Here is a 13556-nt window from a genome sequence, read left to right as displayed (position 1 = left end):
GTCAGAGGCACGGAACACTCGTGTCGGAAGCGTGGAATCCACGCGGCCAAATCCCAGAACGCTAACAATAGCACATGCTTGGTTACAAATTCCTCAAGTAAGTGAATTACTTCACAAGTTTTTACAAAACCTCAAACTTTTTGCCTATATTGATTTTGGTTTAACAATCAAAATAAAACAAAACGAAAAGTATGAGTATATAAGATTTGCATGAAATGGCACAAAAATTGTGCTTATATTAATGCAGAACATACGGCTACGCGCCATACTTAAAGGTTGGGAATCCTCATAAACCCATACGGCTACGCGCCATACTTAAAGGTTGGGAATCCTCATAAACCCATACGGCCACGCGCCAAACTTAAAGGTTGGGAATCCTCATAAACCCATACGGCTATAGCGCCAAACTTAAAGGTTGGGAATCCTCATAAACCCATACGGCTACGCGCCAAACATAAAGGTCGGGAGCCTAATAATATCCCACATGGCCACGCGCCAAACATAAAGGTCGGGAGCCTAATAATATCCCAAACGGCCACGCGCCAACGTAGGTTGGGCACACCTCATAATTTGCCCGAGGATGGGAACCTTGTAATACATCCACTGTTAGTTTATATGTTTTTGCAGGCTCGGCTACGAGTCGCGCAAGCACCTATGACATTATTATTATTATCTGGCCGTTTGTGCCTCCATTATTATTTTGAAGACAAGCCGGGATAGTCATCCTGCGTAGAAGAGGCCCTTGTGGGCCAATCATTATCATCATATTATAGCTCATAAGCCGCAACTCGCGCATGCTTCATTATTTTATAGCTCGTAAGTCGCCTCGCGCGCAAGCTTAATTATTTTCATAGCTCGTAAGCTGCCTCGCGCGCAAGTTGCATTACATTATTATCGAGATGCGCACTCTATCTTTTATCAGGCCCCGCGCCACTATTGTTATGATGCATGCTAATCTTATTCATGCCAGTGCACCATTATTATCATAAGGATCACAACATGTCACAATCATGGAGAAAACCTCTCAAAACTCAAAGATAATAAAGACAAGGCCGAAGAAAGGGGAAAAAACCGCCTCATATCCTAACACACCTTATGAAGTCCAGCGCTCCACCTAAACGCTTGCACGCCTAGGAGCAACACTGGACTTGGGGGGCTTGTAGGGGTATGGTACTAAACCCGGCTTACGACCTTAATTTATTATGTTTGGCTTATTTTATTATATGGACTAATACAATATTATTGGGCTGAGGGGGTTTTGTGGAGGTAACCCTAACTGGGCTAGGCCCATTAGGGTACCATGATGGTGGCCATGAGGCTCCCTATATAAGGAGGTCTCCACCTCCTTATTAAGGATTGTTGTTGTTCTCAATAAGAGCCACCACCATAACCTTTTTTGTGTCTGTAAACAAGAGATCCTCGAGATTTCTTAGCAGTCACCTCCACACCCCCCATATTTCTATGGCAGGTCTCGAACTACCGGAGAAGAAGATGAAGTCGTGGTTCGTTTATATCGAACACCGAGGAACATCGTCTTGGATCAGGTCAGATTCATTTCATGTTTCTTCAGTAACATCAAGATACTTCCTAATAAACTTGGGACGACATATGGCTCTCTTCAATATTTGGTAGTGTCGAACCGAATAATTACCGATGCCGGTCCTTTTATGTATGCCTAGTCAGATGTCTCTTTGCCTCACCATCTGAATATTTGGGTTTGGTCATATAAATAATGATAAGTTGTCGACCCATAGAGATGTACACAAAAATAATAATAAATAAATAACGGGTCTAGGCCTGGTAAACCGGTTTTTGACCCGACCCACTTCACCAAAAAATCGGTTTGGTTGTATACCAATTTGTAGTTGCATTCATTCAAAACCGGTTTTGCACCCAAGCCGATTTAAAGAAACATGAAAAAGACCCATTCCCCTTTTTTTCCCCAAACCGATTTATAACCCGAACCCAATCGATTTAGTAGGTTCGATTATTTTTTCTCCTAAATCAATTTATAATTCCAACCGATCTTTTACAAACCGATATTTATAACTCGTTGGCCAACTTGGTTCAGTTATAACCCGAACCGGTTTTTCAAATTAACTGGTTTTACACATGCTAACTGCATAACTAAGGGGTTGTTTGATAGTCTTTTAATGGTTATTAAGATGCTACATATCAATGGTTTATAACCGCTCTTAGTGGTTAAGAGGTAACTTTAAGTCTGAATGGGTAAGAGGCTATCATTAAAAGATAACATCTTAATGACCATTAAGAGGCCGTCAAACAGTCCCTAAACCAGATACTCAGGTAGTTTCTCAAGTCCCGGATCGATAATCAACACACGAATTAAACGAATAACTCCCGTTTATATTAATCAGAAAATATAACTCAAAAAGCTGATTACAACTCTCAAACCCTAACTCGGTTACATCTCGTATGCGTCTCTAGATGAACCCTAACTCGGTTGCACCTCACACCACAGTCTATAATGTCTAACATAACTTGGTTTATATAGGACTAGCCTAACTTGCTAGCAAATAGATTACCTATTATAATCACAATACAATTATGAAACATAACGTAATTAGGAAACACAATCAATTATGACCTGCTTGTCATTATTGGTCCATCAAGTTCACCGACTTGTGACTTGGAGTCTGAAATGACTTCCAACAGTTTCCATCTTTTAACGAAAGGATACATAGTATTCCATTAACTTATGAGTTAAGAACTAGAGAGAGCATATATTATATACAAAAGGGGTCAATTTCAAATTATAAAACTAAAAGGACTGAAAAAGAATTTTTAAAAAGTTATAAACCTAAGAATATATTCTCCAAAACAAAACCCTTGTATAATCCCTGCTCTTGCATCGCAGCCACTCACCTCCGACGAGCCGACTCAACGCCGATTCGTCGTCGGCTACCGGCAAGATCATTGACAACCGGTGACCGTGAGTTTTTTCACCTCTCTCAATGTAATTGCTTGTTGAATAATTATACGTTTAGGTTTAAGTTTATATGTTTCGTTTTTATTTCAAGGATTTGCGTTCTGTTTTCTATTGTAATTAGTTTTAAATAACGAGCGTTCGTTTAGTTATCGAGCCCGAAGGCAGTGTACTTTTATGTTTTAACTCGTTTTAAACTTTTATGTATTAATTTCACACTGCATAGCGGAGCTCGTTAATGCTTTCTTAAAAGTATATGATAATAATTATAATAAACTAGATTGAAAAAATGACTCATTAGCTGAGCGCTAGCTTTAAACAAAGAGCTAGAAACGAGTCAAGCTCAAGCTCTCGTAAGTCAAAATGAGCCGACCTCCGGCTCTCATATGTCAAGATGGACTGAGCTCTGGGTCTCGTAAGTCAAAATGTGCCGAGCTCTAGCTCTTGTAAGTCAAAATGGGCTGAGCTCGAGCTCTCGTAAGTCAAAATGTGTCGAGCTCGGGCTTGGTTTGGCTCGGCTCGTTTACACTCCTGGCAGCAATCTACACTGATGTAATATAGTGAGTTTTTGTTGCTGTATTAGACTATTGAGTTTGGGATTTTGAGGATTGTGTGACATGTAACTTCCAGGCTGAGATAATCAGCTGTAACAAAACGGAGATAATGTTTTTGTTTGAAGTTGTTAAAAGAGATTTGCAAATTCTGATGATTTTGGATTTGCATATAAATTGTAAAATAAGCCCTAAATAGTTACATCATTAGCTGTCCTAAAAACTGATTGTTTGATATCAAGATATCAGATAATCATTGTTTTAGGCATGTAAGGCTCGTTTAACTTACGAAGAGCTCGAGCTCGGCCAGTTAATAGTTTTTCAAGATTGAGCTTGTGGCTTGTTTATTATCTGTTATTTAAATTGTATATATTTATAATTATCTATTAATTTGTTTTTAACTATACATTTTTATATATATAATTATGATTGATAAATATATATATTAATAAAACTTAAGCTTTTTTGCGAGCTGATCTCAAGTAGCTCAGGAGTGGCTTGGATCGCTTACACTTCAAGATAATCATGATTAATTTCATTTACTTAAACCGTAGAAACTGGATTTTTGAATTTTGAAGCACAATGCTAAACAACCTCTTAACCAAATCAATGTTTATTGTTTATTGATCTGACAAAGTTATTATTAATAACCTAGAAAGCATGGCGGGAGGGAAAATCAGGAAAGAGAAGCCGTCACGTGGAGGTGGAGCTTCCGGCTCTGCAAATCACTATCAAGGAGGTATACAGTTCCACAAGTCAAAGGGTCAACATATCCTAAAGAACCCTTTACTTGTTGATTCAATTGTTCAGAAAGCTGGAATAAACAGTACAGATGTGATTCTTGAAATTGGTCCTGGTACGGGTAATCTTACCAAGAAGCTTTTAGAAGCTGGGAAGTCTGTTGTTGCGGTTGAGCTTGACCCACGTATGGTTCTCGAGTTGCAGCGTCGGTTTCAAGGCACTTCATACTCCAATCGACTAAAGGCGAGTTTTCTCTTTATCTGAAAGTTATTATCTTTTTAAATGTCTTAACATTGCATTATGTTTACTTTAGTAATTTAGTGCAGCCGTATTCTATGATTGGTTGATGGAGTTGAATCCCATTTTGAATTTCATGTTACGTCAATGAAAAGTTAATCCAAGTTTACACTACTAAAACGTCAATATTTCTTATTTTTTTACTGATAAAAATTTTTGCTTTGGTCCTTTTGAACTTCATAACATGAAACGAGTTAAGTTTTTTTTTTAATTTGAAACGTTAACAAGGTAATCCAAGTTTTTATTAATAAAACGTCACATCTTTTTTTTATGAATAAAAATCTTTGATTTGGTCTTTTAAATATTGTAAGTCTTAGCCAGCCAATTATTATGTAAATTAGGAATAGATTATAGTTAGTTATTTAGAGATAATCATTGTATTCATTGTGTATATCCTTTCTTTATTTCTTGGTTGTATTCTTCCCTATATATAGGGTCATTGTTTATCAATAATAATCATCGATACTTTACAACCATAATCACTTTCATGGTACCAGAGCCATAATAGAGCCATAATCTGATAACCTTCTCTTTGCTTCTTTTTTTTTTTCTCTCGATCCCACCCTAATACTCACCGGATACGTCCGACCCCGTCACCATGACGAAAGAAACCATGGCTGAATCATTGAACAAACCCGATCCTCTTCATCCTGCCTACTCCGTGTCGAACATTCAATCCAAGATCCGGACTTTGGACGGAACGAAGGTTACTTATTCGGCATGGGTAAAACTGTTTCGCCTTCATACTGTTGCGTATAAGGTGTCAAACCATATCGATGAATCAGCCCCTCCAGCCGCCACATCTCCCGAATACGCCCAATGGAAAGAACTCGATGCATTGGTTCTTCAGTGGATCTACAGCACTGTTTCGGATGATCTTATGAAACGTCTTATAGATACAACTGTGGCTAGAGCGGCTTGGACAAAGCTCGAGAAGATCTTTTTAAGCAACAAAAAGGCTCGCGCTGCGGCGCTTGAGACGAAGTTTTGTAATCTCACACTGACAGCATGTTCCTCGGTTGACGATTACTGTCAACGGCTGTCCGATTTAGCCAGCCAATTGGCCGATGTTGATCAACCCGTCTCTGAATCACGGCTTGTTCTTCAGCTTGCTCGCGGGCTTCCACCTGAATATAACACCACTGCTTCTCTAATTAATTAGCAGGGTGTTGATTGGGACCAGGCTATCACTATGCTTAATGACGGAGTCATCCGGATTGAAGCTCAGAAGGGCTCACAGAATACAGTTTTGGCTCTACTGCAGCGCCGCCTTCAGCCGGCTCTTCATCCAACAACAACCAGCAATCTGAAGCTTCCTACTCCACCAATAATCGTCGTGGCAGCAGAGGCAGAGGCGGGGCTTCCAATCGCCGAGGCAGAGACAGGGGCAGATCTCAGCAACAGCCCCCATGGACCGCCTATCAGGGACAACCGTCTTCTTTTCCTAATTGGGCTTGGTGGACACCACCATGTCCTTACCCGACCCAACAGCAATGGTCTGGCAACAAGCAACCCGACCCACCCTCGGCTCCTCAGGTTCAGTTCACCGGCTTCCCTCCGGCCACAGGTTACTCTCAGGCTCAGTTTGCACCACCCGAATTCAACCAGCCCATGTATAACCCCCTCTGCCCAACTGATTTGAGTGCTGCAATGGCTAATTTGCAGGTTAATTCTCCTAATATGGCTTGGAACTCAGATGTTATGGATACAGGGGCCGAGTCTCACGTCACTAAAGACCAAGGTAAAATCGTTATTCCTGATTCTACTCCTGTATGTCATAATATTTTGGTAGGTAATGGTATGTTTTTACCAATTAAAGGATCAGGTACCGGCTTTCACCCTTTCCCAAACCGAACTTATATACTCCCAAACATCCTTTATAACCCTCAAATAATTAAAAATCTTATTTCTGTTAGACGTTTTACTCGTGATAATCAAGTGTCTGTCGAATTTGACCCGTTTGGTTTTTCTTTAAAGGACCTCAAAGCTAAGAAGACACTATCTCGCCACAACAGTACCGAGAATCTTTATACGTTCACGCCGCCTCAACTGCCGCCTCAAGCCACCTTTATTGCTTTCCACCACTTACCTTGGCATGATCGTCTAGGACATCCCGGGGCGCAAGTTCTAGATATTTTAAATCGTAGTTTTAATTTTCAATGTAATAAGGACAAAAGTCACAATCTTTGCAATTCTTGTCAACTTTCAAATAGTAAAAGATTGCCTTTTTATTCGTCTAATACATTTAATTTTGCTCCTTTTGATATTATTCATTGCGATTTATGGACTTCGCCAATCACGAGTAAAACAGGATACAAGTATTATATGGTGCTAATTGTCAATTCTCACACTTCGTGTGGGTTTACCCTCTAAAATATAAATCCGAAACCTTTCCCACTTTTGCCAGATTCCATCAATTAATCTTCACCCAATTTAACCGCGAAATAAAAACTTTTCAATGCGACTTAGGGGGTGAGTTTGACAATTTAGCGTTTAAAACTTTTGCCCAACAAAACGGCTTGCTTTTCCGTTTTTCTTGCCCTCAAACATCCTCTCAAAATGGAAGGGCAGAACGTATGATTCGCCGCCTGAACGACATTATACGGGCTCTCTTAATTCATGCGAATCAACCTCCTTCGTTTTGGGTTGAAGCCCTACACACCGCAACTTATCTTCACAATATATTACCAACCAAACGCCTAAATTTTTACACACCTACATTTGCTCTTTATCTTCGTCACCTAGATTACGAACACTTACGTGTGTTCGGCTGTGCGTGTTACCCTAACACATCAGCTACTCAGCCTCATAAACTTCACCATCGGTCCATCCGTTGTATTTTTTTCGGGTATCCACCTGACTTTCGGGGATACCGTTGCTTCGACCCTACCACAGGCAAGGTACACATCTCCCGACATGTGACCTTTGATGAGCACATGTTCCTGTTTACACTTCCTCATCATCCTACCTCATAATTTTTTGGACGATACCACCCCACCTGGATTCACATTCCATTGGCCCATTAACCAGCCCACACCCAACATTAACCTGCCCACACCCAATTCGGTCACGGCCCCATACCCGTTCACATACTCGCGTCGTCCTCGTCTTGCACCACCTTTGACCAACCCCTCTGCTACCATACCAGCTTCGGCCCAAGCCCAGCCCCATCCTATCTAGCCAACCGGTCCGATTACTAACCAACATCCCATGACAACTCGTTCAAAATCCCAGTCCAACCCTTACCATCTCTCTTTCCCCGGTCCCTACTTCCTATGCCAAAGCCCTAACTGATCCAAATTGGTTGCATGCAATGCAAACCGAGTATACGGCATTACAGGATAATGAAACATGGGAGCTTGTTCCACGCCCACATGACCGTCCCGTGATTCGTTGCATGTGGTTATTTCGGCATAAATTTAAATCGGGCGGATCATTGGAACGTTATAAGGCCAGGTTGGTGGTTAATGGAAATTCACAAACAGTTGGTGTCGATTGTGATGAGACATTTAGTCCCGTGGTCAAACCAGCCACTATTCGCACGGTTTTGTCTCTTGCTGTGTCAAGGACTTGGCCTATTCATCAACTTGATGTAAAGAATGCTTTTTTACATGGAGAACTACATGAGACGGTTTTTATGCATCAACCACCCCGTTTTTATGATAAATGTTTTCCTAACCACGTTTGTCGCTTGAAGAAATCAATGTATGGTCTTAAACAGGCACCGAGGGCTTGGTACACCCGTTTTGCTAATTTTATTACCTCCAAGGGGTTTCGTAGCAGCACCTGTGATCAGTCTTTATTTGTTTTTCAACAGGACCCGTCTAATATTGCATATTTATTATTATATGTTGATGATATAGTCCTCACAGCTTCTAATGATCGTCTCTTAAACAACATTATTGGCACGCTCTCAAGGGAATTTGCCATGACTGATTTGGGTCGTCTACATCATTTCTTGGGAATAAAGGTTACTCAGCAAAAGAATGGTATTTTCTTGTCACAGACCCAATATGCCAAAGACATAATCACCCGCGCTTCCATGTCCTCGTGCAAACCTTGTTCAACACCGGTTGATCTTTCATCTAAATTAAGTGCTACAGATAAAGCTCTATTTTCGGATCCGACATTATATCGGTGTCTGGCGGGTGCACTGCAATATTTAACTTTTACTCGTCCAGATTTGTCATATGCAGTTCAACAGGTGTGTCTTTTCATGCATGAGCCTCGAGATCCTCACTTTGCCTTTATGAAGCGTATCATCCGTTATTTGCAAGGAACAATTGACTATGGTATACGAATCATGAGATCTGATTCACATGACTTGGTTGCCTATTCAGATGCTGATTGGGGCGGTTGCCCAGATTCGAGACGCTCGACATCGGGTTATTGTGTCTTCCTTGGTGACAATCTTATATCTTGGTCTGCTAAACGTTAGCCTACTGTCTCACGATCCAGTGCGGAAGCTGAGTATAGGGGAGTTGCAAATGCGGTTGCAGAAACGACTTGGACTAGGAATCTGCTGCTCGAACTTCACACTCCTTTAACGCGCGCATCAGTAGTTTTTTGTGACAATGTTTCAACGGTCTATTTGTCCAATAATCCGGTTCAACATCAAAGGACAAAACACATAGAGATTGACATACACTTCGTCAGAGAGAAGGTTCGTCTTCGGCACATTAAAGTTCTTCGCGTCCCATCCTCTATGCAGTATGCGGATATATTTACCAAAGGATTATCTCGTGAACTATTCCAATCATTTCGGTCCAGCTTGAGCGTCTGTCCTCCGCCCGCTCAAACTGAGGGGGTGTCTTAGCTAGCCAATTATTATGTAAATTAGGAATAGATTATAGTTAGTTATTTAGAGATAATCATTGTATTCATTGTGTATATCCTTTCCTTATTTCTTGGTTGTATTCTTCCCTATATATAGGGTCATTGTTTATCAATAATAATCATCGATACTTTACAACCATAATCACTTTCAATAAGATGAAACATATTTAGCTTTTTAACATTTAAAACTTAACAAGTTAATCCAAGCTTACATTAATAAAAAAACAATCTTTCTTGTTTTTAACTATTAAAAATCTTTAATTGGTCTTTCTAAACATTAGAACATGAAACTGGATAACTTTTTTTACATTTGAAACTTATAACAAGTTAATCCAAGTTTAGATTAATAAAAGTTTAATCTTTCTTGTTTAAGTATAACACGTTATACTTAAAGTCAAACCAAATTTATATAAAAAGTCAATTTTTTTTTAATTTTAACTAATAAAAATTTAATTTGGTCTTTCTCAACATTATAACATGAAGCGAGATAAGTTTTTTTACATTTGAAACATTAATCTAAGTTTACATAATTTAAAAGTCAATTTTTCTTATCTTTTACTAATAAAAATCTTGAATTTGATCTTTCTAAGCATATTATAACATGAAACAAGTTAAGTTCCTTAATCTTTTACATTTGCTCCATTTATAGATCATCCAAGGAGACGTGCTCAAATGTGATCTTCCATACTTCGACATCTGTGTAGCCAACATCCCATATCAAATATCATCTCCCCTCACGTTTAAGTTATTAAACCACCGCCCAATATTCAGATGTGCGGTAATAATGTTCCAAAGGGAATTTGCCATGCGATTAGTGGCCCAGCCCGGTGACACCCTCTACTGCCGCCTGTCGGTAAACACCCAACTTTTAGCCCGTGTTTCCCACTTACTAAAAGTAGGAAAAAACAACTTCAGACCGCCACCAAAAGTTGACTCGTCAGTTGTCAGAATCGAACCAAGAAAACCCACCCCAACAGTCAACTTTAAAGAATGGGACGGTTTGGTCAGAATATGTTTCACTAGAAAAAACAAAACTATTGGTGCGATATTTAAGCAGAAACGTGTACTGTCAATATTGGAAAAGAACTATAAAACGCTACAAGCATTGCAGGGTTCTCAAGGGAACGGTGATCAAATGGCTACTGATGCATCTGTTCTTGGAGATAATGGTATGGACGATGACGATGATGATAAAGATGATGATGACGATGATATGGAAATGGACGATGGTGATGGTGAGACGAAGGGGTCGGATTTTAAAGAGAAAGTTATGGGTATATTGAAACAAGGGAAATATGAAGATAAGAGATCGTCGAAGCTTGCACAAGCCGATTTTATGCATTTGCTATCGTTGTTTAACCAGGCGGGTATACATTTTTCTTGAGCGGGTTGCTAGTTTTCATGATTTATGTATTCTTTTAGGCTTAAATTTTATATCTATGATATCTGTTTTTACATTTGCTATTTATGTACTTTTGTTAACATAGTAGTTTATTTGCATTTTGTGAGGGTGAAATACAAAGATAGTGAGGTCTGTGACTCTGTTCTATTGGGATATAATTTTTTGATGCTTACAGTTTTGTTTTTTTGTTTTTTTTTAACCGAGTAGTCAGTGAATAATGATGATGTTTGGATGTTGAATTAGATATGAGTGTTTGGATGTGCTGTAATTCTGACTTGGTGCTTCTATGTTTTTGCACAATAGAGGTGAACCCCATAAAAAAAAACCGGGTTGGGAAACAGAACCGAAACCAATATGAGAGAACCTGGTTTGGACCTGACTTGAACTGTATGGCCGTAATAAGTAGTGGATCCATAAAATCTTTCTATGAGAGTTGGAGATTTATAGGTGTTGCTTATCTATCACTATATAATAACTTTTTTTTGGTTCGGTTTGAGGGAAATCGTGTCGTGTGATATTAAAAAAAATAACACTAAATTCTATATAATCAACAAAAGTAAGTCAAAACGTCATTTCAACTATATAATGAAAATTTAAAATCTAATACTAGGTAATGACGGGGGTAGCCCAAGGAAATAATAAAATGGCTGGAACACATTAACGCTAAAAGGGTTAAAAGGTTAAACGCTTCGTTTCCCGCCCAAACTTATGTAAACAAGTACCCACGTGCTAAAGTACGGTGTCACATCACTGTTCACATCCTTGTCCCCTCTGAACAAATGACATGTTCAGATAAAGTAATATTATTTTAACTATGGACCAGCGGTCCAAAGCTTCCCGACCATAAAGGTCAACTCTCTAGGCAAACTGGAGGGGAACTAGATTAGTTACAATTGGACGAAAGGCTTAAGTCTCTTCTCCTATATAAGAGAGACTTAGCCATAAACATAAACACAACAGATTTGGGCAGATAACACCATCTCCCTAATGTTCTCTTCTTCCTTGAAAAATATGCTCTTAGCTTATTTCTTTCTTACTTCAATAACTTCATAGCTTCACCAAGAACATCATCCTAAAACCGATTCCAAACATCACGGTTCTTGATCTTCGGTGATCTATAACAACAAACAACTAACTAGTGAACCTCCTTCTACGTTTTGCAAACGTAGAGGGACACCACGACCTGCATTAAGTTAACCTGAACCCTTGAAGCTTGTTAGCCTAACCAGTCCATTCTGGTCTTATCTTTGTTGTAGCAACACTAGGTATATCTAACCTCATCCACTTATACAAACAATGTTCTACATAGAATTCATAACTTAGGTTATTTTTCAAACATCGCTGTATTCTCTAATCAAATACAATAAAACTAACCATAAAGTGAGTGATTTACTTAATTGGTTGCCTAAAGTTGAAACTGTGGCCGAAATTCAGCGAAGGGATCTGGCCGGTAATGGGTATAGGTGTTGTTTGTAGCTACTCGCATTTCTTTGCAAATGCGGCTGATTCGTTTTTAAATATGGTTTAACCCTTTAAAATCATTCGGTAAAGCCTAAGGGTAAGCTAAAAAGGGACAAAGCTTGGCTATTATGCTAGTAAGGTTTAAATTAATTTGGGCCTAAGTCACAATGATTTTAACTTTGGATAATGATAATTATACAAGTTATAATGATATTAGTGTTTATATCAAATTCATATTTAAAATTTTTTTCTAATTTCATTTTTGTCAGGAGTCGTTTTAAATTTCATGGGTTCGGTTTCAAAAGCTTAAGGGGGCATTAAGGGATGTACCCCCCCCCCCTCCTTTTTCTCCTATTTAAGTGCTTACGCCATTGTTTATAATTGGTTCGAGAACTCCTTCGTTGGAACCGGTAAAAATACACTTCTTTCAACCTGAAACTAGTTCTAAACCAATTCTTTTCTCTTCATATATCGGTTTCAATCCAAACCACTTTGAGCCAAAACCCGGTGCTGACAAAATCTGGACCAAACCTGAACCCATTTTGGCCCAGTACCTGAACTGTACACGTCACTGAAAAGTGGTTTGTAATGAATGCACGTCTTTGGTATTTGTCGCGTCAGTCGTTTCAACTTTCAAATGAACAAGTTTTATGTTTCATCTTATAAACGTTTGTATAACATCAAATAGTAGTGGCGTGCGATAGTTCTAGTATGACAAATCTGATTTTGATACTTTGATGTTTATGACATATGTACTTATACTTTAAATATTATTTAAAGTCCCTACGTACCCTTCCACCAGTAGATAGAGTCGCAGTGTTAACTTGGATTAATTGTACATCTGTTAATTGCAATTAATGATATGTTAAAACTGATTTTAAAGGCAAAAAGTAAAGATGGTACCTAGGTCTTAGGTGACTAGCAAAAAGATTAACAGAACCGTAACCGAGAAAATGGAACTGATCTTGTTGAAGAAACTAAGCTATTCGTGAGCTACTTGAGCTCGGATCGATAAAAAAAACTCAAAACGAGCTGAGCTCGAACCTCAAATAAGGCTCAGTTAGTTATCGAGCCCAAGCTCGAGCCTTGCATGGTAAGCCCGTTTAGGCTCATCGAGACTTATCGAGCCTTATGTATTTTTTAAGTTTTGCCTGTTTTCAGGGTTCTATGTATTAATTTTTCACTACATTACCAAGCTCGAGCGCAGCATTGGCTCGTTTAAACTTTTTCTCCAAGTATATTATAACAAAAAAAAACTTATATATATTAATTAATAAATAATACATGACCCAAGCCCGAGTTTGAAGATATAACTCATGAG

At 39.0% G+C, this 13556-nt stretch overlaps 1 protein-coding gene across 1 annotated transcript; it reads left to right on the top strand.

The window, feature by feature from the left end:
* The first annotated feature begins 2845 nt into the window (after positions 1-2845).
* LOC143531295 (ribosomal RNA small subunit methyltransferase-like) lies at positions 2846-10937 on the top strand. The gene is made up of 3 exons (XM_077026621.1): positions 2846-2953; positions 4154-4482; positions 10022-10937. The coding sequence occupies exons 2-3, from the start codon at positions 4159-4161 to the stop codon at positions 10754-10756; spliced, it is 1059 nt and encodes a 352-aa protein (XP_076882736.1). The 5' UTR covers positions 2846-2953; positions 4154-4158; the 3' UTR covers positions 10757-10937.
* The last annotated feature ends 2619 nt before the right edge of the window (positions 10938-13556 follow it).

This window comes from Bidens hawaiensis, unplaced genomic scaffold, assembly GCF_021521415.1.
Source record: "Bidens hawaiensis isolate Kalapana, Puna unplaced genomic scaffold, B.hawaiensis_p1.1 tig00009139_1, whole genome shotgun sequence".
NCBI classification, from domain to species: domain Eukaryota; kingdom Viridiplantae; phylum Streptophyta; class Magnoliopsida; order Asterales; family Asteraceae; genus Bidens; species Bidens hawaiensis.
Note: the sequence above shows the minus strand (reverse complement) of the source record. Positions and strands in the feature narration are given on the sequence as shown.